A 27,239-nucleotide genomic window follows, 5' to 3' on the forward strand; every position below is an offset into this window, starting at 1 on the left:
GAACTCACAGAGGGGAAAATGATGCATGTTTCCTGAATGCATTTTCACATTGGAAAGCTGGGCATCGGCTGGGGAAGGGAGGGGAGAGAAAGATCATCTTCTGTTTAATTTCCAAACATAGCCCTGGGTATTTCTTCACTTGATTTCCAGCATTAACTTGCATTGCTTCAGCTGTTGTACACACAGAGTCCGGGGAGGGCGGGGAGAAGGGGGAGGAGGGGAAAGGCTGAGAGGAATCTGGGCAGCATGCCGGGCATGCGCATTCTCTATGCAACAAGTGGGCTCTACAGACAGAGGAAGTGTAAAGGGGGGGGGGGACTGGTGCAGAGCATGGCGGTGACGTCACCGCTCCGCCCGGGCGGCATCCCGCGCCGCTGAGCCGGGGACAGCGCGAGCTGCAGCCCGAGCGGGAGCGCGAGACGCGCCTCTGGAACGTAGAGTAACAATCACAATCCCCACATTCCAATTCCGAACGGGATGTGACAAGAGACAGAACCGACGGAGAGCCATGCACCCTACGTGAGCTACGGCAGCCGCGGCAGCCGGGGACTGGGACGGGGCCGGGGGCTGCTATACCCCAGGCTGCTCCTTTCATCTGGTGTGCGTCCGGGAAGCAGCGGCGGCGGCACATCGTGTGCAAAACCTTACAGCCACCAGGCGGAACATCCAGGGCTGCAGGAGGGCCAGGACGGCTGCCAGTGACTCCCCTTAAACCCTTTCTCCTGTTGCCGTCTCTCTTCCCTTCCTCATACTCTTCCCGTTCCTCTTGTTCCTCTTCCCTCCGGAGAAGCAGCGGCAGCAAGCGAGGACGGAGACAAGCCAAGGGTAGAGTACGGTAGTCCTTAACGCCCCTCTGCCCCTTGCCCAGGGAAAAGGACAGATACCGTAGGGAGGAAAAGCAGCAGTGACAGTAACAGCGGGGCACTACGTTCTTTTCTCCCACCCCACCCCCCACCCCGTTCCCAGCACCCCTGTCCCAGGGGCAACAACACCAGGAAGAAGTCGACAGATTTCCCCTCCCCTACCAGAAAGCTGCAATAGGAGGCGGGGGCAAGGAGGCAGCTACTCTGCCACCCAGGTGGTGGAGCAACCGCCGAGAGGCGCAGCGGCAGCGAGTGGCAGGAGGCAGAATCTTCTCCCCTTTCCTCCTTTACTCCTTCCCCCGCCCGCCAGCCCTCCCCGGAGGAGAAAGAGCAACTGCAGCCTGGGCGGGTAGGGACCAATCTGCCCTTCCCCCCCCTCCCCTCCCCCTCCCTCCCTCGGGCCGGCATCATGTCCTCGGCGCAGGTGGCTTCCTCTCGGAGACAGTCGTGTTACCTGTGCGATCTGCCCCGCATGCCCTGGGCCATGATTTGGGACTTCACGGAGCCAGTGTGCCGAGGTTGTGTCAACTATGAGGGTGCAGACCGCATCGAATTCGTGATCGAGACAGCCCGACAGCTGAAGCGAGCCCACGGCTGCTTCCAAGACGGCAGATCCCCGGGGCCGCCGCCACCGGTCGGGGTCAAAACCGTGGCCCTTTCCGCAAAGGAGGCGGCGCAGCAGCAGCAGCAGCAGCAACAGCAGCAGCAGCAACAGCAGCAGCAGCAGCTCAACCACGTTGACGGCTCTACAAAAGCTGCCGTCTTGGCCGCGCCGTCTGGCCTAGAGCGCTACGGTCTGAGCGCAGCCGCAGCTGCTGCCGCCGCAGCGGCAGCTGCGGTCGAACAGCGAAGCCGCTTCGAGTACCCTCCGCCCCCGGGAAGCATAGGGGGCAGCGGGGGCAGCGGCCACGCCACCCGGCTCCCCAACGGGTTGGGCGGCCCCAATGGCTTCCCCAAACCGTCCCCTGAGGAAGGGCCCCCGGAGCTGAACCGCCAAAGCCCTAACTCCTCATCCTCCCGCCGCGGGGCACACGCGGGGCTGGTGACAGGGCTACCCCCCGGGAGTGGGAGTGGTGGAGCCAGCGGGGCTCCTCTGAATGTGCCCCCCCAGCCTGCTTCCTCAGACGCTGCTCAATGGGCCGGGAGCAGCCGTGTTGCCCCCTCCGCCTCCCCACGGGCTCGGCAGCCGCCCTCCCCCGCCGGCGCCCGGTGTGGGCGGAGGCGGGGGTCCCTCCTGCACCACGGCTGCAGGCTCCTCGTCCTCTTCTTCATCTTCTTCGTCCTCGACCTCTTCTTCGGCCTCAGAGGCCTGCGGTGGGAGCAAGCGACCCGGCTCGGTGTCCAGTACCGACCAGGAACGGGAGTTAAAAGAGAAGCAGCGCAACGCGGAGGCCCTGGCAGAACTGAGCGAGAGCCTCCGCAACCGGGCGGAAGACTGGGCCAGCAAGCCCAAGATGGTACGGGAGACCCTGCTCACTTTGGCCGGCTGCACTCCTTACGAGGTCCGCTTCAAGAAGGACCACTCGCTGCTGGGCCGCGTCTTTGCTTTCGATGCAGTCTCCAAACCGGGGCTAGACTACGAACTCAAGCTCTTTATTGAATATCCCACAGGCTCGGGCAACGTGTTCTCCAGCGCATCCGGGGTGGCCAAGCAGATGTATCAGGACTGCATGAAGGACTTCGGCCGCGGCCTGTCTTCAGGTTTCAAGTACCTGGAATACGAAAAGAAACATGGCTCGGGAGACTGGAGGCTGCTGGGGGACCTGCTGCCCGAGTCTGTGCGCTTCTTCAAGGAGGGAGTCCCCGGCGCAGACATGCTCCCTCAACCTTACCTGGACGCCAGCTGCCCTATGCTGCCCACCGCCCTGGTCACCCATCCTCGAGGCACCGGGGGCACTGGGGGAGGCGTTGGGGTGCTTCCTCCCGCCGGCGCCTCCAGCCGTGGGGGAACGGCTGGATTGCGTAAGAGGAAAGCGTCCCCGGAGCCGCCGGACTCGGCCGAGGGGGCGCTGAAGCTGAGCGAGGAGCAGCAGCGCCAGCAGTGGATGGCCAGCCAAAGCGAGGCCCTCAAGCTCACCATGTCTGCCGGGGGGTTCGGGGCAGTGCACGGAGCTGGGGGCCCTCCTCGCCCCATCCCCCGCCCTTGGGGCCCCTCTCAACCGGACCTCACCACCCGAATCAGCCCCCCCCAGAATGGCCAGTCCCGATGGCGGCCCTCATGTCTGTGGCCGACACGCTGGGTAATGCCACTGCCCAAAGACGGCAGCTCAGTGCCTTCCCACTACGGCCACTCGAAGGAACAGCAGCAGCCCCGTGTCACCGGCCTCGGTGCCAAGCCCAACGCCGCTTGGCATCTCGAAATGGGGATATAAACTTACAAGTGGCACCCCCACCACCCAGTGCCCACCCGGGTATGGACCAAGTTCACCCCCAAAACATTCCTGATTCCCCCATGGCCAACAGCGGCCCCCTTTGCTGTACCATTTGCCACGAACGTTTGGAGGACACACATTTTGTTCAGTGCCCTTCCGTGCCCAGCCACAAGTTCTGTTTCCCCTGTTCTAGGGAAAGCATCAAGGCCCAAGGGGCTACCGGTGAGGTATACTGCCCCAGTGGCGAGAAATGCCCCTTAGTCGGTTCTAACGTACCTTGGGCTTTCATGCAGGGGGAAATCGCAACTATCTTAGCTGGGGACGTTAAAGTGAAAAAAGAGAGAGACCCTTAAAACCCAGCAAAATACCCTTTTGGCCTCAACCTTATCCCACCCCCACACCCCTCCTCCAAACCAGATCCCTCCCACCCCCTCCTAGTCTACAACCCTTCCTCCCCCTACCACGAAGATGTAGAATTGTGAATATAACAAAACTGCAAAAAGTTAGTCTTATGTATAGACATTATTTTCGTCGTATGTTTCTATATTTTGAAACAAAGGTATGTAACTCTTCTTCATTTGAAGGATAGAGCTGGTTTTTGTTAAACAGAATATAATATTATTTGGTTACTTACACAATACCTGTTTTCTCATTTATTTGGTGGCAGTGTGTTTGCCTAGGTACAAGATTTACTAGCCCTTAGCAATTACCTGCTGCTGCTGTGTATTTTTGTAAATGTTATGCACTTCTCTAAAAGGAAAAAAAAAAGACACCTTTTCCTTCTTGCCAAGGCCAGTGTTGATGCCTAAAAAATTGCTACAAAATGGTGATCAGCTTCTGTTTTACCAAGCCCTGAGTGTTTAGTCTTCACTTAATTTGTTTTGTTTTGTTTTGTTTGCAAAACAGTGAGGGAGGGGGAGTCTGGGGGTGGGGCTGGGGAGGGAGGTGTTTTTTGTTGCAAGTTTGTAAGGAGGGAAAAAACTGTTTCAGTTTGTTCTATTGATCTGAACGTTTTTAATCTTCATGTGTTTTTGTTTTTGCTTTATTGATGCACGGATGCTTTTGAGCAGTAGAGCAAAATGCTGTACATGGAAAACATGCTCTGTTTGTCCTTTATACATTTCTGTAGTTAACAGAACACTGTAATGTGCCTTGGAGCTTAGTAACTTGTAATAAATTCAATTGATATTAATATTTCTTTGAGTAGCAAGTTTATTTTTCTCAGTGCTAAGGTGCTCCAAAACATGGGCCGCCCCCTCCCATCGTTATTTAAAAGCCTCCAAAGTATGCAACAACAACAAAAAAAACCATGTCTGCCTTTGAGAAGTCCTTAATTGTGACATCTACGAAAAGCTGTGCTGGTGTTATCTAAACTTATCTACATCTTGGCACCATGCCTATTTACATTTCACCTTTTAATGCTGCCGTAGCAATCGCTGACTAAGCATTTTCTGTTTACCGATTTCTCCACTTTGTTTTCCCCTGAAGCTCTCCAGTTGGAACTGGCATTGTTACTAGAGCTGTAGGAACTTCTCAACCTGTGGTTATGATGATTATCTTCATCATCATTATTAGAATTCTACAAGATCTGTCTAAGGACTGGGCAGCTCCAACAGATATGGGGACAACCAGAGTAGGGCTAACTTTGAATATGGCAAGAGGTATGATTGGAGCTAATTTATACTCTGCTTTTAAAAACAAAAGGATTTCAGAGCTGAGAGTTGACAGGGAGTAGTGTGTGTGTGTGTGGGGGGGGTGAGGGTGAGGGAGGAATGCAGACTACTGAGGAAGCATGTTAATTGTGCTAAACCCAAGAGGGGGCTCTTAGCAGCTTCTAACTGATAACAGTTTGTTCCTCGGTGGGAAAGAGCAGTTTTCACCCTATTTATTAAACTTTTGTTCTCTTGCTTTGATAAGCATTTCTAAAGGTGGAAAAACTTAACTGACCAGGAACTGGAAGTTTGGGGGGTTGGAGGGAAGGGAGCACTTCAAGTAGAGAAAGAAGGTCACTAAGAGCATCCAATAAAACCCATCCCTTCTGGCAGTGAACAAATGTGATGATTCATCTAATTAACTTTTTAGTGACAGTTTCTTGGTGTTGGTTTGGGGTTGGGGCTGGGGCCCAGGCTGCCTAAGAGAACTGAGATCCTGGGGCAGAGTCTGCCCTGGGGCTTGTCTCCCTGTGTGCTCCAGGCTAAAGAACACAAATCAAGCTGGAAACTTTCTACTTTCTGGAAGAAGAGTAGAAAACAACCGCTAGGGAAACAAAATAAAGCCCTAAGATACTATCTGAAATGCATCAGTCAGCACTCCTTTCCCCACTTCTCATTCCTGGGAATGGGGGTGGGGGGTGGGTTGGGAGGACCAAAGTATCCTCAACCCTGCCAGCTGGAATAAGTGGAGCCATGAGTTAAGGGGGAAGGAGGATCGGGGAATCTGGAGGGGGGAGGTGGGATCTAAGGGCCTTTCTAATGCTTTAGAGAAGGGACTGGATTGGCTTTACGGCCACTTTTAGTTTCTATTCCCTGTAACCTTTATACTGGAAAGGATGGCAATCCTGAACACAGAGCTTGATGACTATGCATACCCCTTGTATATCTGGGCAGGGCATTGTAGCCCCAGTATTATAATTAATTTCTTTTCCCTAAGTGCTTTTCTCATCTCTTCCACCATAGAAATAGATGTGTGTGTGTATCCTGAGACTTATGTCCCTTGCATTTTTATTTGGTGCCAAGTGTTTTATTGTCACTTATGAGTCACAAACCCTATTTTCATCCTTTGAGATAATTAAACTTGGAGTGACAGTGCATAGCAGACAGTTAATTCTGAAAACCCATTTGCTTGACTAGCAATTCTACCTTTTATTTACTAAGGTTCTAGAGTGGTTTTTCTTAAAAGTTCTTTAATTTAAAATCAAGTCCATTTGGCCTTATAACCTTGGAAGATGATTTCCCTCCGCCCGGGAGGGCATATTAATATGCTTGTATTTAAAAGTAAGTGGACCTGGGGCAGCTAGGTGGCACAGTGGATAAAGCACCCGGCCCTGAATTCAGGAGAACCTGAGTTCAAATCCATCCTCAGACACTTGACACTTACTAGTTGTGTGGACCCTGGGCAAGTCACTTAACCCTCATTGCCCTGGGGGGAAAAAAAAAAAGGAAAAATCAAATAAAAAATAAAAGTAAGTGACCTGCCACGAAGAGAAGCCCAATAACATAGGCATAGTTACCCACCATGAACTGGAATTACTGACTGGATACACAGTTTTTAGCCATGCATATTAGCCTAAACCGACAGGTTCCATGTTAGTGCATCTAGTGTTTGGAGGCATGCTTGGAAGCAAAGATCCATATATATATATATATATATATATGTATATATGTATATATGTATATATGTGTGTGTATATAATGTATATATGTATATATGTGTGTATATATAATGTATATATATGTGTGTGTGTGTATATACACATATACACACACACACACAATTCTGACTCTGTATCCAGCTCTGCAGTCTGCATAAAAGCCAGGCGTTAGTGACTGTCGGTAGTGGAAGGGGACAATCGCAATGGGGCCCTCGAGAACTTCATTGTTTTTTCCCGTTCTTGGTATTAATCATAATTTAAAAACCAAAGGAAAACAAAATATTCTGAGGAGGAAGCTGGTTTGATCAGATTTAAGAAAGAACGAGGGAGTGCAGGAGGGTGGAACCTGAGATGCAAGTGAATTATAATACTGCAGTTAATTAAAGTTAACCATAGCTAGAGGGCAGTTGTTGTAGGGAGGTTTTTTTTCCCTTCCTTTTTTGTAATCATGTGACCTTTCACTTTGCTCTGATCCGTTCAGCAGCCGGTCTGGGCGTTTTAACCAGTCTTTCTTTTATCCCTTTGACATAGTTTTTTTTTTCTTTCTTTCTTTCTTATTCATCTCCCCCTCCTTTAAACAGCTGACAAACAGGTCCTTCTTCTGACACGTGGAAAATGTTCTTGGTTGCAGAGGTTTAGAAAAAAGAACAGGATCAGCCTTGGCTTCATTCAGCTTCACTTCTTCATTGTATCCAATTTAATTCAACAAACATCTGTTAATCATTTACTAGATGCAAAGCAGAGAAAGGCACTGGTGCCCAATTTCTCTGCCCATGCTGCTCTCTCACCCTCCCAGTAGCCCTGCCAGTCTTTCCTTATCAATATTCAGAATTCCTTCGAGAGGCACCTAAAAATGATATAAAAATGTGTCAATTAATCAAGGTCTTTTAAAAAATCCATATTAGATTGATTTTGATAAATTGTGCAGCTGGTCCAGATTGGTTATTTCCTTCCATAAAGAGAGAAAGAGGGTGGAATAATTATGAGCATTTAATTAAACAGTTTTTCAGGAATCTTTTTTGGCTGTTTCTTTTAAGTGACTTTGGACCAGTTAAATGAAGAAGACTAGATATAGCAGTCAGAAAAAAAATATTCTGTACACATATTAGTAGCATGTTTCTACACACGTGCTTTGAGTGTGTACAAACGCAAATGTATGTTTATGTATAGTTAAGGATATAGTTCATTGATTCAGAGCTAGAAAGGGCCTCAGAGGTGAGCTAGTCCAAATCCCTAATTTCACAGATGAAGAAACTGAGGCTGAATGATATGTGAGAAGTTCAGACAGTAGTGAAACTGGAACTCTGGCTTCAGATTCAACTCTGCCCATAAATGTAATCAGATCAAATTTATCATTGAGCCTAGAAAGGACACCTGCCCAGTTGTTCCACTTACCAGATTTGTGATTCCTCTGACCATAATTTCCTTCCCTGCTCACCACTTCCCATTAAAATGTAAACTCTTTGAAGGCAGTCAGTCAGTCCACAAGCATTTATTAAGCACCTATTATATGCCAGGTAGTATGCTAAAAGTTGGGGAAACAAAGAAAGGCAAAAAGACATTCCCAATCTGACTGAGCTCACTGCCTAATAAATGAAGGACACAACATTCAACTATGTACAAACAAGATTATGCTGAATATACTGGTGATAATCAACAGAGGGAATTAGTCATTAAGAGAAGTGGGGGGGGGGCAGCTAGGTGGAGTAGTGGGATAAAGCACCGGCCCTGGATTCAGGAGGAACAGAGTTCAAATCCGACCTCAGACACTTGACACTAGCTGTTGTGACCCTGGGCAAGTCACTTAACCCCAATTGTCTCACCCCAAAAAATAAAATAAATAAGAGATAGATAGATTAATTAATTAATTAATTTTTTAAAAAAGAGAGAAGTGGGGAAAGGCTTCTTGTTTGTTGTTGTTATTGTTCAGACATTCCATCTAGTCCTTAGTCTTCCTGACCCTGTGGACCATAGCAAGGCAAGAATGTCCATGGGGTTTTCTTGGCAAAGATACTGGAATGGTTTACTATTTCCTTCTCTGGGCTTCTTGTATAAGGTGGGATTTTAGCTAGGACTTGAAGGAAGCCAAGGAATGAGGACGGAAAGAATTCCAGGCATCAGGGGCAGCCAGTAAAAATGGCCACAGTCAGGAGATGGACTGTTTTGTTTGAGGAATAGCAAGGAGTCCAGTGTCACTAAATTTCAGAGTTTGTGGGAGGTGGAGAGATAGAGAATAAGGTGTGAGAAGACTGGAAAGTAGGAGGGGGACAGGGGTTATGAAGGACTTTGAATGACAAATATACATGGTCAGTGATCAGTAAAATGTTGTTCACTCTTCATGCTCCAGGTAACTTTTCCCAATTGTTGGCACCACAATGGTAAGTATAAATGCGATGAGTGTTTTTTCAGTTTGTATTTATCTTTTTACATTAAAGAATTCTACTGTGATGGAAAGGGATTAGAGCTCACTAATCCAGACTCCTTCATCTTTCCAGTGAGGAAACTGAGGTCTAGAGAGATGATTCAGTCCACCCAGCTGAGAGCCCCTCAATTGTGTAGGGACTTATGTGGACATAAGTAATGGGATTTTATTAATCCAAGCTTCATAAAGGAAAGGCTACTGCTGAAGATAGCAAGGGGACACCGGGCTTAGAAGGTGTTCAATGTTAATTTAACAAACATAGGAATGTGGTTGCTTAGGTGAAAAGAAGCTTCGAGTTGATCTTTCTATAGTTGCCTTCTCTTCTCAGTATAAGGGTGGCAAAGTGGATAGAGCAGTCAGAAAGACTCAACTTCCTCAGTTACTAGCAGTGTGGAACCTGGGCAAGTCACTTAACCCTGTTTGCCTCAGTTTTCTCATCTGTAAAATGAGCTGGAGAAGGAAATGGCAAATCATTCCAGTACCTTTGCCAAGAAAAACCCCAATATGGGTCACAAAGAGTCGAACATGTAACTGAAATGACTAAACAACAATCGACAAATCTCTTTTCTTTTTCTTTTCCTTTTTTTTTTTTTTGCGGGGGGCAATGAGGGTAAAAGTGACTTGCCCAGGGTCACACAGCCAGTGCAAAGTGTCTGAGGCTGGATTTGAACTCAGGTCTTCCTGAATCCAGGGCTGGTTCTTTATCCACTGTGCCACCTATCTGCCCCAACAAATCTCAATATAATATGTACCTTTTAGACCTTTTACCTCTATTCCCTTTTGGTTGGAATATTTGCTGTTAAGGCAGTGTGCTATGTGGAAAGAACACAGTAGTACACTAGATTTGGGGTCAAAGGACCTCACTTCCTCTACTAGTTTTGCCATTTAGAAACTCTATCACCTGTGTGACCTTGTGAAAGTCACAGATGCATGCTGGGTTGTTACAAACAGTGTGACAGCCAAATCATTTAATTTCTCTGAGTCTCAGTTCCTTATCTGTAAAATGAGAGGGTTAGACTAGATGAGATCTCTAAGGGTTAGAGAGATATCACTCCAGCTCTAAATCTTGTGGTCCTAAATTAAATTCCCTGACATGAGTATAAAGGTAAACTTATGCTGCAGCTATTGGAGACCTTTCCACAGGGGTTTGTTGACAATCGGGTGGGGGAGAGGGAGGAAGGGGAATGTACACACTAAACACTTTTAAGTTTAATTTGCATTATTAATATTTTCCCATCACTTTCTTAAATCTAAATAATCAATAAAACCATAAATCAAGCACAACCTGCATTTGCAGATTGTTGAGGTATAAAGGTTCACAACGATTTTTTTTTTGGTGGGGCAATGAGGGTTAAGTGACTTGCCCAGGGTCACACAACTAGTAAGTGTCAAGTGTCTGAGGCTGGATTTGAACTCAGGTCCTCCTGAATTCAGGGCCAGTGCTTTATCCACTTCGCCACCTAGCTGCCCCCACACTAAAAATTTAATCATCTGCAGGGTAGATTGGGAAGTTGACTTTCCTAAACTCTAAACTTTGCCCTCACTTGGGCCACAGTCCAGCCCTTCACTGGTTGGAAATATCTCATGTTAAACTCAGGCATGCTGCCAACTTTTTCTAAAATACAAGGCAGATACAACCAGGTCCAGAAGGAAGAGAGATGGGGAGAAAGAAGATTTCTCTGTGAGGTCCCTTCTACTTGAACTTTCTTCTGTTAGGAGGAAAGTGTGGTCAGGCTTTTTCCTTCAGATGACTCATCCAGGTAGTACCTTGAGCTTTGTTTGAGACTATACTTCTTACCTTAGGCTGGTAACTTCTCTTCAAATTCTCTCCATGAGAACAGACCTGAGGGTAGTTACTAGTTTCTTTTTCCCAGCAAAAGGGGCATGTCAAGCAGGAGATCTATCAGAATAGTGCTCACTCTGCTCAAGGATACTTCTTTTTCCTTTTTGAAAAAACTTTTCTTTTAAAAAAATTTTAAACATTTTTATTTAAAGTTTTGAGTTCCAAATTCTATCCCTCCCTCCCCCCTCCTGGAGACAGCAAGCAATTGGTTATAGGTTATACATGTGCAATTATGTAAAACATTTACATATTAGTCATTTTGTACAAGAAGACGTAAATACATAGGGGCAGCTAGGTGGTGCAGTGGATAAAGCACCAGCCTTGGATTCAGGAGGACCTGAGTTCAAATTCAACCTCAGACACTTAACACTAGCTGTGTGACCCTGGGCAAGTAAGAAGACTCAAATACAAGAGAAAAAAAAAATGAAAGAAAGAAAGGAAAAACAGCATGCTTCAGTCTGCATTCAAATAATATTGGTTTTTTTCTCTGGAGGTAGATAGTATATACTTCATCCTTTAATCCTTTGGGATTGTCTTGAATCACTGTATTGCTGAAAATAGCTAAGTCATTCACAGTTCTTCATTGAACAGTATTGTTGCTACTGTGTACAACATTCTCTTGGTTCTGTTCACTTCACTATACATTAGTTCATGAAAGTTTTTCCAGGTTTTTCTGAGATCATCTTGCTTGTCATTTCTTATAGTACAATAATATTCTGTTAAAATCATATGCCACAGCTTGTTCAGCCATTCCCCAATTGATGGACATCCTTTTGATTTTCAGTACTTAGCCACCACAAAAAGAGCTGCTATAAATATTTTTGCACAAATAGGTCCTTTTCCCTTTTTTTGGATGTCTCTGGGATATAGACTTAGCAGTGGTATTGCTGGATCAAAGGATATATGCACAGTTAAAAAAATCTTTTCAATTAACAAAAATCTTTTTCTTTTCCCTCCCACCTTCCTCCTCCTAACTGAAAAAAGAGAAAAGAAAAACCTACCCTTTGTAAAAAAGATGCATAGTCAACCAAAATAAGAATAATAATAGCATTTATATACTAATTACTATGTGCCAGGGCAGCTAGGTAGTGCAGTGGATAGAATGCTGGGCCTAGAGTCAGGAAGTCTTATCTTCCTGAGTTCAAATCTGCCCTCAGACACTTAATAGCTGTGTGACCATGGGCAAGTCACTTAACCTTGTTTACCTCAGTTCCTCATCTTTAAAATGATCTAGAAAAGGAAATGGCAAACCACTCCAGTATCTTTGCCAAGAAAACCCTAAATGGGGTCACAAAGCTGGACACGACTGAAACAATTGAACAACAAAACTATGTAATAAGAGCTTTTTATCTCATTTGGTCCTCACAAGAAGTCTGAGGTGCTATCATCATCATCACCACCATCATCATTCCCATGTTACTGCTGAGGAAACTGAGGCAAACAGAAGTTAAGTGACTTGCCCAGAGTCACAAAACTAGTATGTGTTCTGAGACCATATTTGAACTCAAGTTTTCCCAATTCCAGACCCAGTGCTCTACCTACTCCACTACCTGGCTGCCCAGAAAACAATTTCCCATATTGGTCAAGTTCATATATACACACACATATCCCCCCACAAATATATATATATATACATATATGTGTGTATATCTATACACATACATACATATATACACACACATATGTGTTTCTGTGCCCCAAGTCCATTACCCTTCTAGGAGTTGGGTAACATGCTTCAATATCAGTCTTCTGGAGTAATAGTTGTTTATGGCATTAATTAGAGTTATTAAGTCTTTCACAATTACTTGTCTTAAAAGTGTTGGTATTATTGCTTAAACTATTCTGGTTCTGCTCCCTTCACTCTGGATCAATTCATATTTATTTCCCCAGATTTCTATGAAACCATCCCTTTCATCATTTCTTATGATACAGTAGAACTCCATTACATTCAAATACCATCATTTTTTCATCCATTACCCAGTTGATGAGAGCTCTGTTAGCTTCCAGTTTTTTGCTACCACAAAAAGAGATGCTATGAAAGCATGTTACCTGGAAATAATGTAAATGACTTGCCCAGGGTCACGGAGCTAGAAAGTATCTAAGGCAGGATTTGAATTCAGGTCTTTCAGACTTTAAAATAGTACTCTATTATTGTACCACACAGCTGCACCAGACATGTAATATATAGCTCCCACTTCTTTTTTGCTTTGAGTCCCTTTTTTCCTTTTCCAGAAAGACCTTGAGGAAAAGACATTTTACAACAGAGCTCCCTCCCACACTAGATAGGAGCCCCCACTATTGGGAAGCTAAAGCAAGAGGGAGATGATGGCAGGAAATCTTAGGGGAAAAAAAAACAACTTGGAAAGAAAACACACACAAAGTTACTAGCTAAGCATTCTTGGGGGCACTGGGCCTTGTCATTGAACTGTATTTATAGGCTGGATATTCTCAGCAAAAGACTTTCCCATGTTGGGTTTTTGTTTGTTTGTTTGTAGACTAGTTCTCCCTATCTTGCCCAGGCTAGAAGTGCAACTGGATCCCAATACTAATCAGCACAGAAACTTTTAGCTACTCCATTTCCAACCTGGGCCAATTCTCCCCTCCCCTCAATTCTCTATTCCCCTGGGTGGGGGGTGGGGGAGTTCACCACATTGGTACCCAACTTAGTGTGGACTCCCAACCAGCTTTCTCCCTACCTTAGGTCAGAACTCTCAAATGCAAGAGATCCACCAGCCTCAGCCTCCTTGGTAGTAGAAATTCCAGATTATATACCAATACCCCCAAAAACCCTTTTTGGAAGGTGGTTTCTCCTCTCCCCATTTCCATCCACTACTTCCTACTATCAGTAAAAGAGCAAATAAGTGCTTCTCTCAGAAATGCAGGCTCTCCCAATTGCTATAATATATCAAACGAGGAAGTTGTTCTTAACTAAGGTTCCCTCTAATACTAAAGCTGATGTCTTGTTTCCTGGATTATTCTTTCTGGAGGCCTGGGGATATGGTGCCCAGAGGGAATGTAAAGGATATATAAGTATATATGCACCTGTAGTACCTGTGTCATTTGTCACTGCCCACAGCAGCTGGTCCTTGACCCTGGATCTCCTCTGGAGGGTCCCAGAATACACCAGGCAACAACAGTTAGAATCTGGCCAGAATTATGGAGTGGAAATTACATTGAACTAGTAGTAAGGAAACCTGACTTTTTAAAAGTTTTCATTTCATTTTATTAATTATTAGATTTGCTTATTAGATTTTATTTTTATTTTTAATTTTTTTTGGGGGGGGGCAGGGCAATGAGGGTTAAGTGACTTGCCCAGGGTCACACAGCTAGTAAGTATCAAGTGTCTGAGGTCAGATTTGAACTCAGGTCCTCCTGAATCTAAGACCAGTGCTTTATCCACTGTGCCACCTAGGTGCCCCATTTAAAAATTTTTAATAGTATTTTTTCCAATTACATGCTAAGACAATTTTCAACATTCATTTTTTGTAAGATTTTGAGTTACGAATTTTCCCATCTCCCTCCCTCCCCTTCCTCCTTCCCAAGATGGCAAGTAATCTGATATAGGTTCTACATGAAATCTGCTTTCTGATATGGATTCTGACATTAAATAAGAGTGTGACCATGGCCAGTGAAGGGTTGGATTGGATCATCTGTGATGCCTTTTCAGGTCAGAGATTCTGTCTAGTATGCAGTTAGGCAGTCTACCTTGTCTCCATATCAAAAGGCCAGTGCCTGGAATGGTGGTGAAAATTTAAAGATGATGCTGCCTTAAAGGTAAATCTGGGGGCAGCTAGGTGGCACAGTAGATAAAGCACCAGCCCGGGATTCAGGAGGACCTGAGTTCAAATCCAGCCTCAGACACTTGACACTTACTAGCTGTGTGACCCTGGGCAGGTCACTCAACCCTCATTGCCCTGCCAAAACAAACAAAACAAAACAAAAGGTAAATCTGTTTGTTCCCTTTCTCTCCCTGCCCTCCCCACTAATGTAAAGTCACAGTCTCTATTTCCCAAGGTAGCCTGTAAAGAGTAGCTGATGAAGCTAAGCATCTTTCATACACCTGCCCAAGTGTGTGTGTGAGACTGTAAATTGATGCATACACACAAACAAAAAGAATACACCTTCCTGTGGCCTGTTGCACTAATCCATCTTTTTGTCTCCCCTATAGGTATCCTGGAGCCCCATATTTGAAAGAGGACATTGATAAACTGAAAAGCATTCAGAGGAGGGGAATGAATGGCCAGGGACTTTGAGACTATGTCACAGGAAGATAGCTGGGAGAAGATTGGAGAAGAGGTTACAAGGTGATATTGGAGAGCTTTCCTTAAAGTCTTGAAGACCAGAGTTTGACTCTACCCTCAGATACTTACCATCTGTTGTTTCTTCACCTTCCTCAGCCTCAGTTTCTTCATCAACAAAAGGGGATAGGGCAGCTAGGTGGTACAGCACTGGCCCTGGAGTCAGGAGGACCTGGGTTCAAATCCAGCCTCGGACACTTAACACTTCCTAGCTGTGTGACCCTGGGCAAGTCACTTAACCCCAATTGCCTCACAAAACCCAAACAAAACAAACAAACAAAAAAACCAAAAGGGGATAATAATAGCACCTACATAACAACATTGGGGGTATGGATCAAATGAGTTTTCCTCTCCAACCTTAAAGAACTATAAAAATGTTTGCTATCATGATTACTCCAGGGGAATGAGATAGCTACCCTCCAGTATTCAAAGGGCTGCCACGTGGAAAAGGGTTTAGATTTATTCTGTTTGGAATCAAAGGGCAGACCAGGAGCAATGGTAGAAGTTACAGAGGCAGATTTAGGCTGAAGGTCAGGAAGAACTCCCTAAGAATTAAAGCTGTCAACAATGGAAATGGGCTGCTTCGGGGATTATGAAGGGGTCTTCCCTGCCCTCCACACCAAACATATACATTGCAGATTTTCTAACAGAGGTGGAATGGGCACCGTTGGATATGGTATAGTGAATTCCTTTCAGGCATGAGATAGTGGATAAGAGTGTTGGATCTCTGTCTGCCTCAGTTTCTCTAACTGTAAAATGACTATAATAAAACAACCCAGGGTTGTTGTGGGGATGAATGATTTTTGTAAAGTGCTTTGTAAATCTTAAATGTGTCATATTAACGTTAGCTAATGATAATAATAATTTAGGGTCTATGGCTCAGACTAGATAACTTCAGAGTTCTTTTCTGACTGAAATGTTTTGATTCTAAGATTGATTAATGTCCACACAGCAAAAGTTGGGAGTTGCACCTGAGGTTTCTTTTGAGGGGGAGAGAAGGCATTCAAATTCCCCACTCTTTGAATAGGTCCTCACCCCTTGAAAAGTCTCCCCTATCAAAAATGATTTGGGGACAAAAGGAGTATGGGGAAGAAGGAAGTGTATAGACTTCGGGAAAGGGGCCTCTAGGGAACTGATAAGGTGGAAGGTTTTTGCCTGACAGTATTTTTTCTTGCTTTGTTTTTGTTTTTCTTTGAGGAAAGTTGGAAGACAGCAAACCCCACCCCAAGTTTCTGGCTGGGGTGGGGGTGGGAGGAAGCTGAGGTGGTTGGCCAATGGTGGTGGTGACTGTGGCGGCGGCAGCAGCAGCAGCGGCAGGAGCTGTGTTGCTGAGCCAAAACTCTGGGAGAGGCCGCTCTGGAATGCTGGGGCATGTGAACACAGATGGAATTAACTACATTTGACTGGGTCCCAGCCTAGACAGTCATGTGATGCTCCGGAACCGCCCCTCCCTTCCTTACTTGCCCTGGATCTGGTCCCCTCTGCCTTAGGCCCCCTTTGCCCAGAATGGGGACAACGTGGAACTTGTCTGCACAGATCCTGGTCACACCACTGAAATCCTCTCCTCTCCTCAGCCCTCCCTTGCCCTCACCCCTCCTCCCTTGTGCTAGGCTCAGAGAGTGGTGGTGACAAACCAATTCCTGGTCCTGTGATCTGTCTAATAGGCCCCTGGTAAGGGTGGGGAAGGGGCGGTGGTAGTGGATGGAGCTGGGTGGGGGGAGAGATGGGGGAAGAGGCTGAAGGAGAGGGGGTGGCAGTAGAGAAAATTGGTTACCCAAAGTCAAAAATAGCCCCAGTGACTCAGAACTGGAGCAGTTGGGTATCACAGTGATTTCTGGGGAGAGGGCAAGGAGCAGCTGGTAAGTAGGTGAAAGGGGGAAAGGCAGTGAGCTTACAGGAGTGAGGGAGAGAAGCCAGTGGAGATGCCTCCCTGGGGGGGGGGGCGCCTTGCTTTGGATTAAATAGTAATTGGCTGGGCCACCTGGAAAGAAAGGGACAAGCTAGCTGTGGGCTCCCATTCCATCCCAGTGAGTCAGAACAATCTGCATCAGTCCCTGGCCTACTTCAAGGCTCAGCCCAAATCCTCCCTTCTGCCATGTACCCTCACCCCTTCTCTCTGAGATGACCTCCCACATATCCAATTTTCCTCTGAGGAAAGTTGGAGACTGCAAACCCCACCCCAAGTTTCTAGCTGGAGGAGGGAAGACAGGAAGTTGGGGTAGTTGACCATCGTCAGTGGCAGACACCTTGTACATACAGGGTTGTTTGCATATAATTCTCCTGTTAGAATACGAGCTTAGGGGGCAGTGGATAGAGCACCGGCCCTGGAGTCAGGAGGACCTGAGTTCAAATGTGACCTCAGACACTTAACACTTACTAGCTGTGTGACCCTGGGCAAGTCACTTAACCCCAATTGCCTCACTAAAAACAAAAAACAAACAAGCAAAAAAGAATATGAGCTTAGGGCAGGGAGGGTCTTTTTTTTTGTCTTTCTTTGTCTCCCCAACACTTAGCCATGTGCCTGGCATACAGTAAGCACTTAATAAATGATTGTTAACGGAGGTCTGCTGTAGCAGGAGCTACTTAGAGGCAGCAATAGACCAGACATTTGGGGTCATGGGGAGGGCCAGCAGGGAAGGGAACCAGCTGAGTTGTTCAAGTTGGCTGCCTCACACTTTATCAGGTCCAGTGCTCTTACTTAGAGAGTCTGAGGTGCGAGGCATCAATTAGTTTATTATCAATTAAGACATCAATCAGTTAGGTTCTAATGACCTGAGTTTGGCTAGCAGGCTGAGGCCCCAGCACTAGGGCAGGTAAGAAAAGAAGGGAGGGTTTCACCCCTCCCTGGACTCTAATTTTTGTCCAGGAATCTTTAGGCTGAGAAGATTTGACTCTACAGTGCAATGTCATTGAAAAGAGTTGGACCCCAGCTCCATCACTATTAGTTCTGTGACCATGGGCAAATCACCTAATCTCTCTGGATTCTGGTTTTTACATTTGTAAAGTGGGCCTAATGGTATCGGCTCAATACTTACTTCTTAGTGTTGTAAGGAAAACAATCACTCTGCAGACCTTTAAATGGGAAATCCTGTATGTATAATTTTTACCATGGTACCTCTGCTGTCATCGTGGTAGTGGTGGTGGTGTGGATCAAATGAGTTTGCCTTGCAAATCTTAAAGAACTGTACAAATGTCAGCTATTATTGTTACTGCAGGGGAGCATGATAGCTACCCTCCAAGTATTTGAAGGGTTGCCATATTTTTGCCTTTATTTGTATCCCTATTAGAATGGTGTCTGGCACTTAGTAGGCACTTTAAAAAATGCATGGGGGCAGCTAGGTGGCACAGAGGATAGAGTACCGGCCCTGGATTCAGGAGGACCTGAGTTCAAATCCAGCCTCAGACACTTGACACTTACTAGATGTGTGACCCTGGACAAGTCATTTAACCCCAATTGCCTCACCAAAAAAAAAAAAAAAAGCATGCAAAATGTTTGATTTTGATTCCTTGGAACCCAGATGGAGTCTAATGGCTATTTCCTTATCTGTCCTCTCTGCCATCCCCCCAAACTTGGGGCTACCCTAAGCTCTAAGTCTAAGGAAGAGGGCCTGGATCCTTTTTGAAAAGTACTGTTTCAGGGGCAGCTAGGTGGCGTAGTGGATTGAGCACTGGTCCTGGATTCAGGAGGACCTGAGTTCAAATTCGACCTCAGGCACTTAATACTTACTAGCTGTGTGACCCTGGGCAAGTCACTTAAACCCAGTTGCCTCAAAAAAAAAAAAAAGTGCTGTTACCTTTAAAAATGAAGGCAGTGGACATAGAAGTTTAGAGAAAGCCTCTACTCTCCCTACCCACTAAATGAGAAAAGAAGAAAGAATGGAGTGGGGGTGTACCTTAGCTGGCGTGGAAAGAAAAAGTTAAGGAGGAATTGATATTGGTCTCTTGGGAGGGTAAAGGAATGGATATAGAGGAGGGGAAAACAAACCTCTTTCCAAATCAGCATTCCTTATCATCCATCATGGTTGTTATCTTGAACATTCATCCAATGCTCACTCAGGCCTACCTCTATTTGTGACTAGAAAACCCTGTTCCCCTTGTCCCTAAATAAAATAGCTTTTCTGGCCCAGCCCCAGGCCCTACTCCCTATCCTAATTTGTGGTTGTCCAGTAACCTGAGGCATCGAGGTGGTACTCATCTTTGTAAGTTCAAATCTAGCCTCAAATATTCACTAGCTGTGTGACCTGGGCAAGTCACTGCACCCTGTTTGCCTCAGTTTCCCCATCTGTGGAATGAGGAAGTTGAACTAGGTGGTCTTTGATGTCCCTTCCAGATCCTGTCTGTGATTGCCCCAGGTTCATGTGGACTTCTGAGAGGGATAGCCAACAGGAGGCTCCAGGTTTTCAGAGCTTGACCTTAGCATCCTTTCCACCACTCTCTGCTGAGCATAGGTGCAGGGAACCATGTGGTCATCCAGATGAGAAAATATTTTTCAGAATGCATCCCAAAGGAACAGTCTTGGAGAGAGCCTAAGGGACGATTGATTTCTTCAGTTTCCCTGAAGGTTCAGGTCAGAAACACATATATCAGCCCTTGTAAAGTGCATAGCACTGTCACTGGCACATAATAGGCAGTTAATAAATGCTTTTTCTCTTTCCCTTTGGAGGTTATAGAGGATTCTTTTCAAAAAGAACTCTACAGGGGGCAGTTAGGTCGTATAGTGGATAAAGCACCGGCCCTGGATTCAGTAGGACCTGAGTTCAAATCCGACCTCAGACACTTGACACTTAACTAGCTGTGTGACTCTGGGCAAGTCACTTAACCCTCATTGCTCTGCAAAAACCAAACCAAACCAAACCACCAACAACAAAAAGAACTCTACAGAGACCTTCATTATGACTTTTTTTTTTTAAAGTAAGAATAATAATGGAAGTAAAACTGAATTCAGATTTTCTTGTTATCCCTTATTCACCTCTTTAATTCGGACCCATTTCTTTTTTTCTTCTTCAGATTTTTCTTAAAATCCTGAACTAAGGAACACACACACACACACATATACATGTACACAAAGAACATTTCTATATAAAAAGTAGATCAGAAAAGAAAAAAGGATTATATTTGAACCTGCAAGTCTGTTATGGGCAATTTGCTTTGAAAAAACATATGTTTTAAAATGTACTAAATATTTATATGTACTATATTTGCATATATATACACTGTGTGTTTATATATGTACTATGTTTCTATATATGTATACTATGTATACGTACTAAATTCAACACGATACTTTCAAGGCTGCCCTCTTGTCCATGTACCCTTCTAAACTTTGTTCTGTTTTCTTCTGTGCATTTTTTAAATGCTTCGATTATTCCTTCCTTCTTCATTCCCTCCTTCCTTCCTTCCTTTTTTCTTTCCTTCCCTTCTTCCTTCCTTCCTTTTTTCTCTTGTTTCTTCCTTCTTTTCTTGCTCCCTTGCTTCTTTTCTTGCTTTCTTCCTTCCCTCTCTCCCTCCCTCCTTCCTTCCTTCCCTCCTTCCTCCCTTCCTTTCTTCCCTCCTTCCTTCTCTCCTTCCTTCCTTCTTTCCTCCCTCCTTCCTTCCTTCACTCCCTCCCCTCCCTCCTTCCTTTCTTTTTTCTCTTGTTCCTTCCTTCTCTTCTTGCTCCCTTGCTTCTTTTCTTCCTTCCTTCCTTCCCTCTATCCCTCCTTCCTTCCTTTTTTCTTTCTTATTCCATCCTTCCTTCTTCTTCTTTTTTCCTTTCCTTCCTTCTTTTCTTCCTTCCCTCTTTCCTTCCTTCCTTCCCTCCCTCCCTCCTTCCTCCTCTCCCTCCTTCCTTCTCTCCTTCCTTTCTTCTTCCCTTTCTTCCCTCCTTCCCTCCCTCCTTCCTTCTTTCACTCCCTCCTTCCTTTTTTCCTCCCTTCCTTCCCTCCTTCCTTCTTTCCTTTCTTCCCTCCCTCCTTCCTTCCTTCCACTTTTTTCTTTCCTTCCTTCTGACAAAACTATTGCTAGCTCCTTATTCCCAGCCAAACCAGCTCCCTCCCGACCCCAAAGGAAAACACAAAAAGCAAAATTCTTGTAACAGATATGTATAGTCAAAGATAATAAATCCTCATGTTTGCCATATCCAAAAATTTATGTCTTATTCTACGTCTTGAGTCCATCACCCTTCTGTCAAGAAGCTGACAGCAGGCCATTCCTGGAGTTGCGATTGGTCCTTGCATTGTTCAGAGTTCTTAAATTTTTTGAAGTTGTTTGTTTTTACAACAAACCACCTTCTTGCTGTTCCTCGAACAGAACACTCCATCTCCAGGCTCCAAGTGTTTTTATTGGCTGTCCCTTGTGCTAGGAACACTCTCTCTCCTCATCTTTGCCTGCTGCCTTCCCTGGCTTCCTCCAGGTGTTAGCTAAACTACCACCTTTTGCAAGAAGCTTTTCCCAGTTTTCTTTAATTTTAGTGCCTTCCTTTTGAAACTACCTTAATGTATTATCTTTGTAAATAGTTGTTTGCATATTGTCTCCCCCCTTAGACTTAGAGGACACAGCTGTTTTTGCTCTTCTTTGTATCTCTGGGGATTAGCACAATGCCTGACACATTGCAGGTACTTAATAAATACTCCTTGACTTGCCTTGACTTGACTTGACAGGGTCGTTGCTACTGTATAAATTGTTCTCCTGGTTCTGCTCGATTCACTCTGCATTAGTTGACATAAACTGGATCCATTTCTAATGGTCAGAAATGTTGCAAGTTCCCAATCAGGTGCCTTGGCAGGGGCTCAGGTCCAGTCATAAGAGATTAGAAACTGAAGTTGGCTTAATCAGTGTTACCTGAAGTCAGGGCAAAGGGAAAGGAGAAAGTTTTAATTATTGACTTTTGGATATATTCATTAATGCAATGGAAAGGATTTGGGATGAGAACTCAGAAGAACCATTGGTGATACAAAATGAGAATCAGCCTTTGAAAAATTATGAACTAGGGGGCAGCTAGGTGGTGCAGTGTATAGAGTACTGGCCCTGGATTAGGAAGACCTGAGTTCAAATCCAGCCCCAGACATTTGACACTTACTGTCTGTGTGACCCTGGGCAAGTCACTTAACCCTCATTTCCCTGCAAAGAAAAAAGAAAGAAAGAAAGAAAAATTATCAACTGACCAAACAGATATGTACTGACTTAAACAATGGCTTCATATTCTGATAACACCAGAGGTATTGGTTTATACTTTACGTCCATGAAATAAGGATTGTTAAATTCATCTGATGCAAATCAGTTAGGCCAAGAGTCAGCTGATTAATATTTGTGATGCCCCTGCTGAGGACCTGTACTATAGGATGACAAGATAAAGAGATAGCCCAGTCCCTGCCCTTTATTCCTCTGGGGAGGGGGGCGGGTACTAAACCCTCACACTCTCCATGATGACTGCATACCATTTTTTTTTTTTACCAAAAGGCTGCCAACTCCACCCTCCAAACTGGCACGATGCCTGCATCTTCACCCACATCTTGCCAAAGGCTTTGCCAATTTAAAAGGGAGGCAACGTAATACAAAGGGCAAAGTAGGGGTGGAATTCCCAGACTTCTGGGCTCTGTTCCCAGGCTTTCCATGTGACTTTGGGTGACTCATTTCCCTCTCTTTGTGCCTCAGTTTCCCTCCACTTTTGCTATTGCTGGCTTCATAGTTCTTTCCTGTGGAGGCTAGTGTTAGGGGACAGATGTATCCATTTAAGAGGAAGCTTCTTAACCTGGGAGGTAGTGTGGTATTGTGGAAAAAAACAATTGGAAGAGACCTTACTTCGAATCCCGGTACCTGACACTAGCTCTATCATGGAGAGCCAACCAACCAATCTCCCACAGCCTCAGTTTCCTTACTGTAAAATGGGGGTAGTCTCTACAGTAGCTAATTCGGGGAGTTGTTGTGAAGATCAAATCAGATAAGATATGTAAAGTGCTTTGTAAGCCTTAAAACTTCCTTCTCCCTTTCTAGATGGCTGACTCTTGGCCTAAGTTGAATTTAACAATCCTTATTTCATGGACGTAAAGTATAAACCAATAGCTCTGGTGTTATCAGAAGAAGACTGACTCAGAACTTCCTAGTCCAGTGCTACTGCCTTATCCCTACCTTTCCAGTCTTCTTATACCTTACACCCTCCAACTCCCTTCTCCACCAATATATTCTTTGATTCCAGTGACATTAGTCCCCTTGCTATTCATTGAACAAGACAGTCCATCTCCCAAATCTGGGCTTTTTTTACTGTCTGTCCTCCATTCCTGAAGACCTTTCTCTCCTCATCAGTACCTCCTGCCTTCCCTGGCTTCCTTTAAGTACTAGCTAGAATTTCATCCTTTCCCAACCCTTTTGTTTTAGGGGGGGGCATGAGGGTTAAGTGACTTGCCCAGGGTCACACAGCTAGTCAGCGTCAAGTGTCCGAGGCTGGATTTGAATTTGGGTCCTCCTGAATCCAGGGATTTTTATCCTCTGTGCCACCTAGCTGCCCCTTTCCAACCCTTCTTAATCCTAGTGCCTTCCCTTTGTTATTTTCTATTCATCCTGTATAACGTTGTTTGCATATTGTCTCCCCATTAATAATACGAATAGCATATTAATATCAATAATATTAATGGCATATTAATAATTTCTATAGAATGACATTCACCATGTGCCAGAGGCTGTGCTAAGTGTTTTGCAATTATTACTTCATTCGATCCTCACAATAACCCTGGAAGGTTGGTGCTGTTTTACAGTTCTAGAAACTGAGGCAGACAGAGTTGTTAAGTCACTAGCCCAGGGTCATACATCTAGTAAGATTTGAACTCAGGTCTTCCTAGAGCTTAAGAGCAGGTACTGACTGTCTTTTTTTTTTTTTTCCGGGGCAATGGGGGTTAAGTGATTTGCCCAGGGTCACACAGCTAGTATGTGTCAAGTGTCCAAGGCCGCATTTGAACTCAGGTCCTCCTGAATCTAGGGGCAGTGCTTTATCCACTGCGCCACTTAGCTGCCCCCCATTGACTGTCTTTTACTTTTCTTTGTATTCCCAGCACTTGATACAGTTCCTGGCACATAGTAGGCCCTTAATAAATGCTGTCCAGGGACAGCTAGGTGGCACAGTGGATAAAGCACTGCCCCTGGATTCAGGAGGACCTGACTTCAAATCCGGGCTCAGACACTTGCCAGCTGTGTGACCCTGGGCAAGTCACTTAACCCTCATTGTCCCACCAAAAAAAAGGGAAAAAAAATGCTGTCTGACTGTCTTCATTTTCCCTTCTTATCTTTGCAGTACCCTTCCCTTCCTTGAGACCTCATGAGTATTATTACTATGCTTAGCAAAGTTGCCTGGTGACTCTCTGTAAGTAGGTTGGGATCCAGGCTTGGGAGCTGGCCTGTCCTGAGGCTGTCAGCTTTCAGGATAGAAACTTTCCCAGGAAAGAGGAAGTTGGGGGGAGGCAGGGAGGGTGATATGGTGTTGAGGGTCCATTGGCCCTGGAGATTAGGAGGTCTTCTCTCTGCTCTCCCTTTGGGGGAGGGGTGGGGGTGGGATGATCCTTCCCTCCTCCCCTCCAGCAAGCCCGAGTCAACAACAGAATGCAGGCCCTGGCCCCCTTCCAAGCAGCAGAAGCACGAGGTGTGTGATTCACCCAGCCGGATTGACTCCCTTCACCCTGCACCTGGTGGGCATGTCCCAACATAGCCTAGGATTGCCCCTACTGAAGGGGTGAAGAAGGGAGTAGCCCTGTCCCCTGGGATGGAATCTGCTTCTGCAGAGTAGTTTTTCTAGCTCCCACTTGTAAACTCTTGAGTTAAAAATAAAACCAGCAATGAGAGGAGAAGGGAGGGGAAAGAGAGGCTGGTGAGGGAGAAAGAAGAAAAGAACCCAGGAAGCTCTGGAATAGTGAGATAGCACTGTCCGTTAAGAAAATATTGCTGGGAGCAGCAGTGGATAGAGCACCGGCCCTGGAGTCATGAGGACCTGAGTTCAAATCCGGCTCAGACACTTAACATGTACTAGCTGTGTGACCCTGGGCAAGTCACTTAACCCCAATTGCCTCAAAAAAACAAAAACAAAAACAAGAAAACATTGCTGGATGGTCTCTGCCAAACAAACCAGACGCTAGAAACTTCAGGCCTTAAAAGAACTTTACCTATCATTCCATCTAAAACTCCCATTTTACTGATGAGGAAATTGAGACCAGAGAGGTAAAGACTTGAGCATGGCTCATTAATAGTAGAGCTGGTAACTTGAACCCAGGCCTTCTGATGCCTCTGAAGATTGTGATTTCCATATCACCACAGTTGCTCTTTTAGTTTTCCTTTTCTACCTAGGATTTAGATTTAGGGCTGGAAGATTTTTAGAGGTCATAAAGACCACCCCATCCCATTTTACAGATAAAGAAACTGAGGCGCAGAGAGGTTTTTGTTGTTGTTGTTTTTTTAGTGAGGCAATTGGGGTTAAGTGACTTGCCCAGGGTCACACAGCTAGTTAAGTGTTAAGTGTCTGAGGCCGGATTTGAACTCAGGTGCTCCTGACTCCAGGGCCGGTGCTCTATCCACTGCACCACCTAGCTGCCCCTATTGTTGTTGTTGTTTTTTAAAGTGACTTGGTCCTAGGCACACAGCTAATAATTATCTCAGGTAGGATTTGAACTCAGGTTTTCCTAATTCTAAGTCCTTTGCTTGTAGCCATCATGCCACCTAGCTACATACCTTTTTTAAAAAATAGGGATGGACATTTTTACAAGAAGGGAAACTAAGTTGATAGAGGGGGGAGGAAAAGTTTGATTCATCAAACTTTCATAAAGAGCCTATTGTGTTCCAGGTATTGTATTAGACATGGGGGAATATAAATATAAAATAATTAAAGAGTTCATGCCTTTAAGGAACTTGCATTGTATTTGATTGGAAGGGAATAACCTGTTTACAAGTAAGAAAATCCAAAGTATATGCTCTGTAATGCAAATTCATTTCAATAGGGAAAGAGTGCCAAAAACAGGAGGAAATCACTAAAGGCCTCATTATTTTTGCTCCTTGTTAGCCTGCCTATTGGCCGGGTCTTCTCTTCTCAAATTCCCTAGCCTGTGCCCTCTGCTCATTAGGTCTGCCTCATCACTATCCCCAAAACAGGCTATTCTCTTTCCCATGCCTTTACAAGATCAAAACTATAGAGTTAGGAGAGTCCTTGGAGGCTATCCAGTTAACCCCCCTACCCAATGCATGAAAAAAAACCAAAAAACCCTTCCGTGATGGGGCGGTCATATAATCTCTACTCAAAAACCTCTAGTGACTGTTACTATGCATGATGCAGCACCTGGCACTTTGGACAGTTCTAATTGTTAGGAAGTTTTTCCTTAGATGAAGCCAAAATATTAGACATTAGAAATAGCCTCTCTGTATCTTCCATCTCTTGGTCCTAGCTCTGCCCCCTGAGGCCAAGCAAAACAAGTCTAATACCTCTTCCATGTGATGGCCCTTGAAAGTAGTTATTAAGTCTGTCCCTCCTGCTCCTTCCCCCACCCCAAGATTTTCTTTTTTCTCCAGGCTAAGTATCCCCAGTTCTCAGGTGGCATGATTTCCTTTTTTAAAAAATAACATTTTTCCCCCAATTACATGTAACGACAATTTTTAACATTCATCAAAAAAAAATTTGAGTTCCAAATTATTTTCCTTCCTCATCTCCTTCCTCCCTTAGAGGGTAATCAATTTGATATAGGTTATATGTGTGCAATCTTGTAAAACATTTTCATATTAGTCATGTAGTGAAAGAAAAAACAGACCAAAAGAAAAAAACAACAAGAATAAAGAAAGTGAAAGATAGCATGCCTTGATCTGCATTCAGACTCCATCAGCTCTTTCTCTGGATAGCATTTTTCATCATGAGTCCTTTGGAATTGTCTTGGATGATTGTATTGCTGAGAAGAATGAAGTCATTCACAGTTGATCATGGTATGATGTTGCTGTTACTGTGTCAAATATTCTCCTGATTCTGCTCCTTTCACTTTGTATCAGTTTCATGTAAATCTTTCCAGGTTTTTTTCTGACATCTGCCTGCTTGTCATTTCTTATAGCACAATAGTAGTCCATTATTATCATAT

General features: G+C 45.0%; 1 protein-coding gene across 1 annotated transcript; it reads left to right on the forward strand.

Moving 5' to 3' along the window:
* Nucleotides 1-903: 903 nt before the first annotated feature.
* Nucleotides 904-4,427, forward strand: IRF2BPL (interferon regulatory factor 2 binding protein like). The gene is given in 5 exon segments (XM_043984650.1): nucleotides 904-1,965; nucleotides 1,967-2,989; nucleotides 2,992-3,103; nucleotides 3,106-3,197; nucleotides 3,199-4,427. Coding segments are annotated over 5 exon segments (2,310 nt in total). The 5' UTR covers nucleotides 904-1,272; the 3' UTR covers nucleotides 3,589-4,427.
* The last annotated feature ends 22,812 nt before the right edge of the window (nucleotides 4,428-27,239 follow it).

Source organism: Dromiciops gliroides, chromosome 2, assembly GCF_019393635.1.
Source record: "Dromiciops gliroides isolate mDroGli1 chromosome 2, mDroGli1.pri, whole genome shotgun sequence".
Taxonomy (NCBI): domain Eukaryota; kingdom Metazoa; phylum Chordata; class Mammalia; order Microbiotheria; family Microbiotheriidae; genus Dromiciops; species Dromiciops gliroides.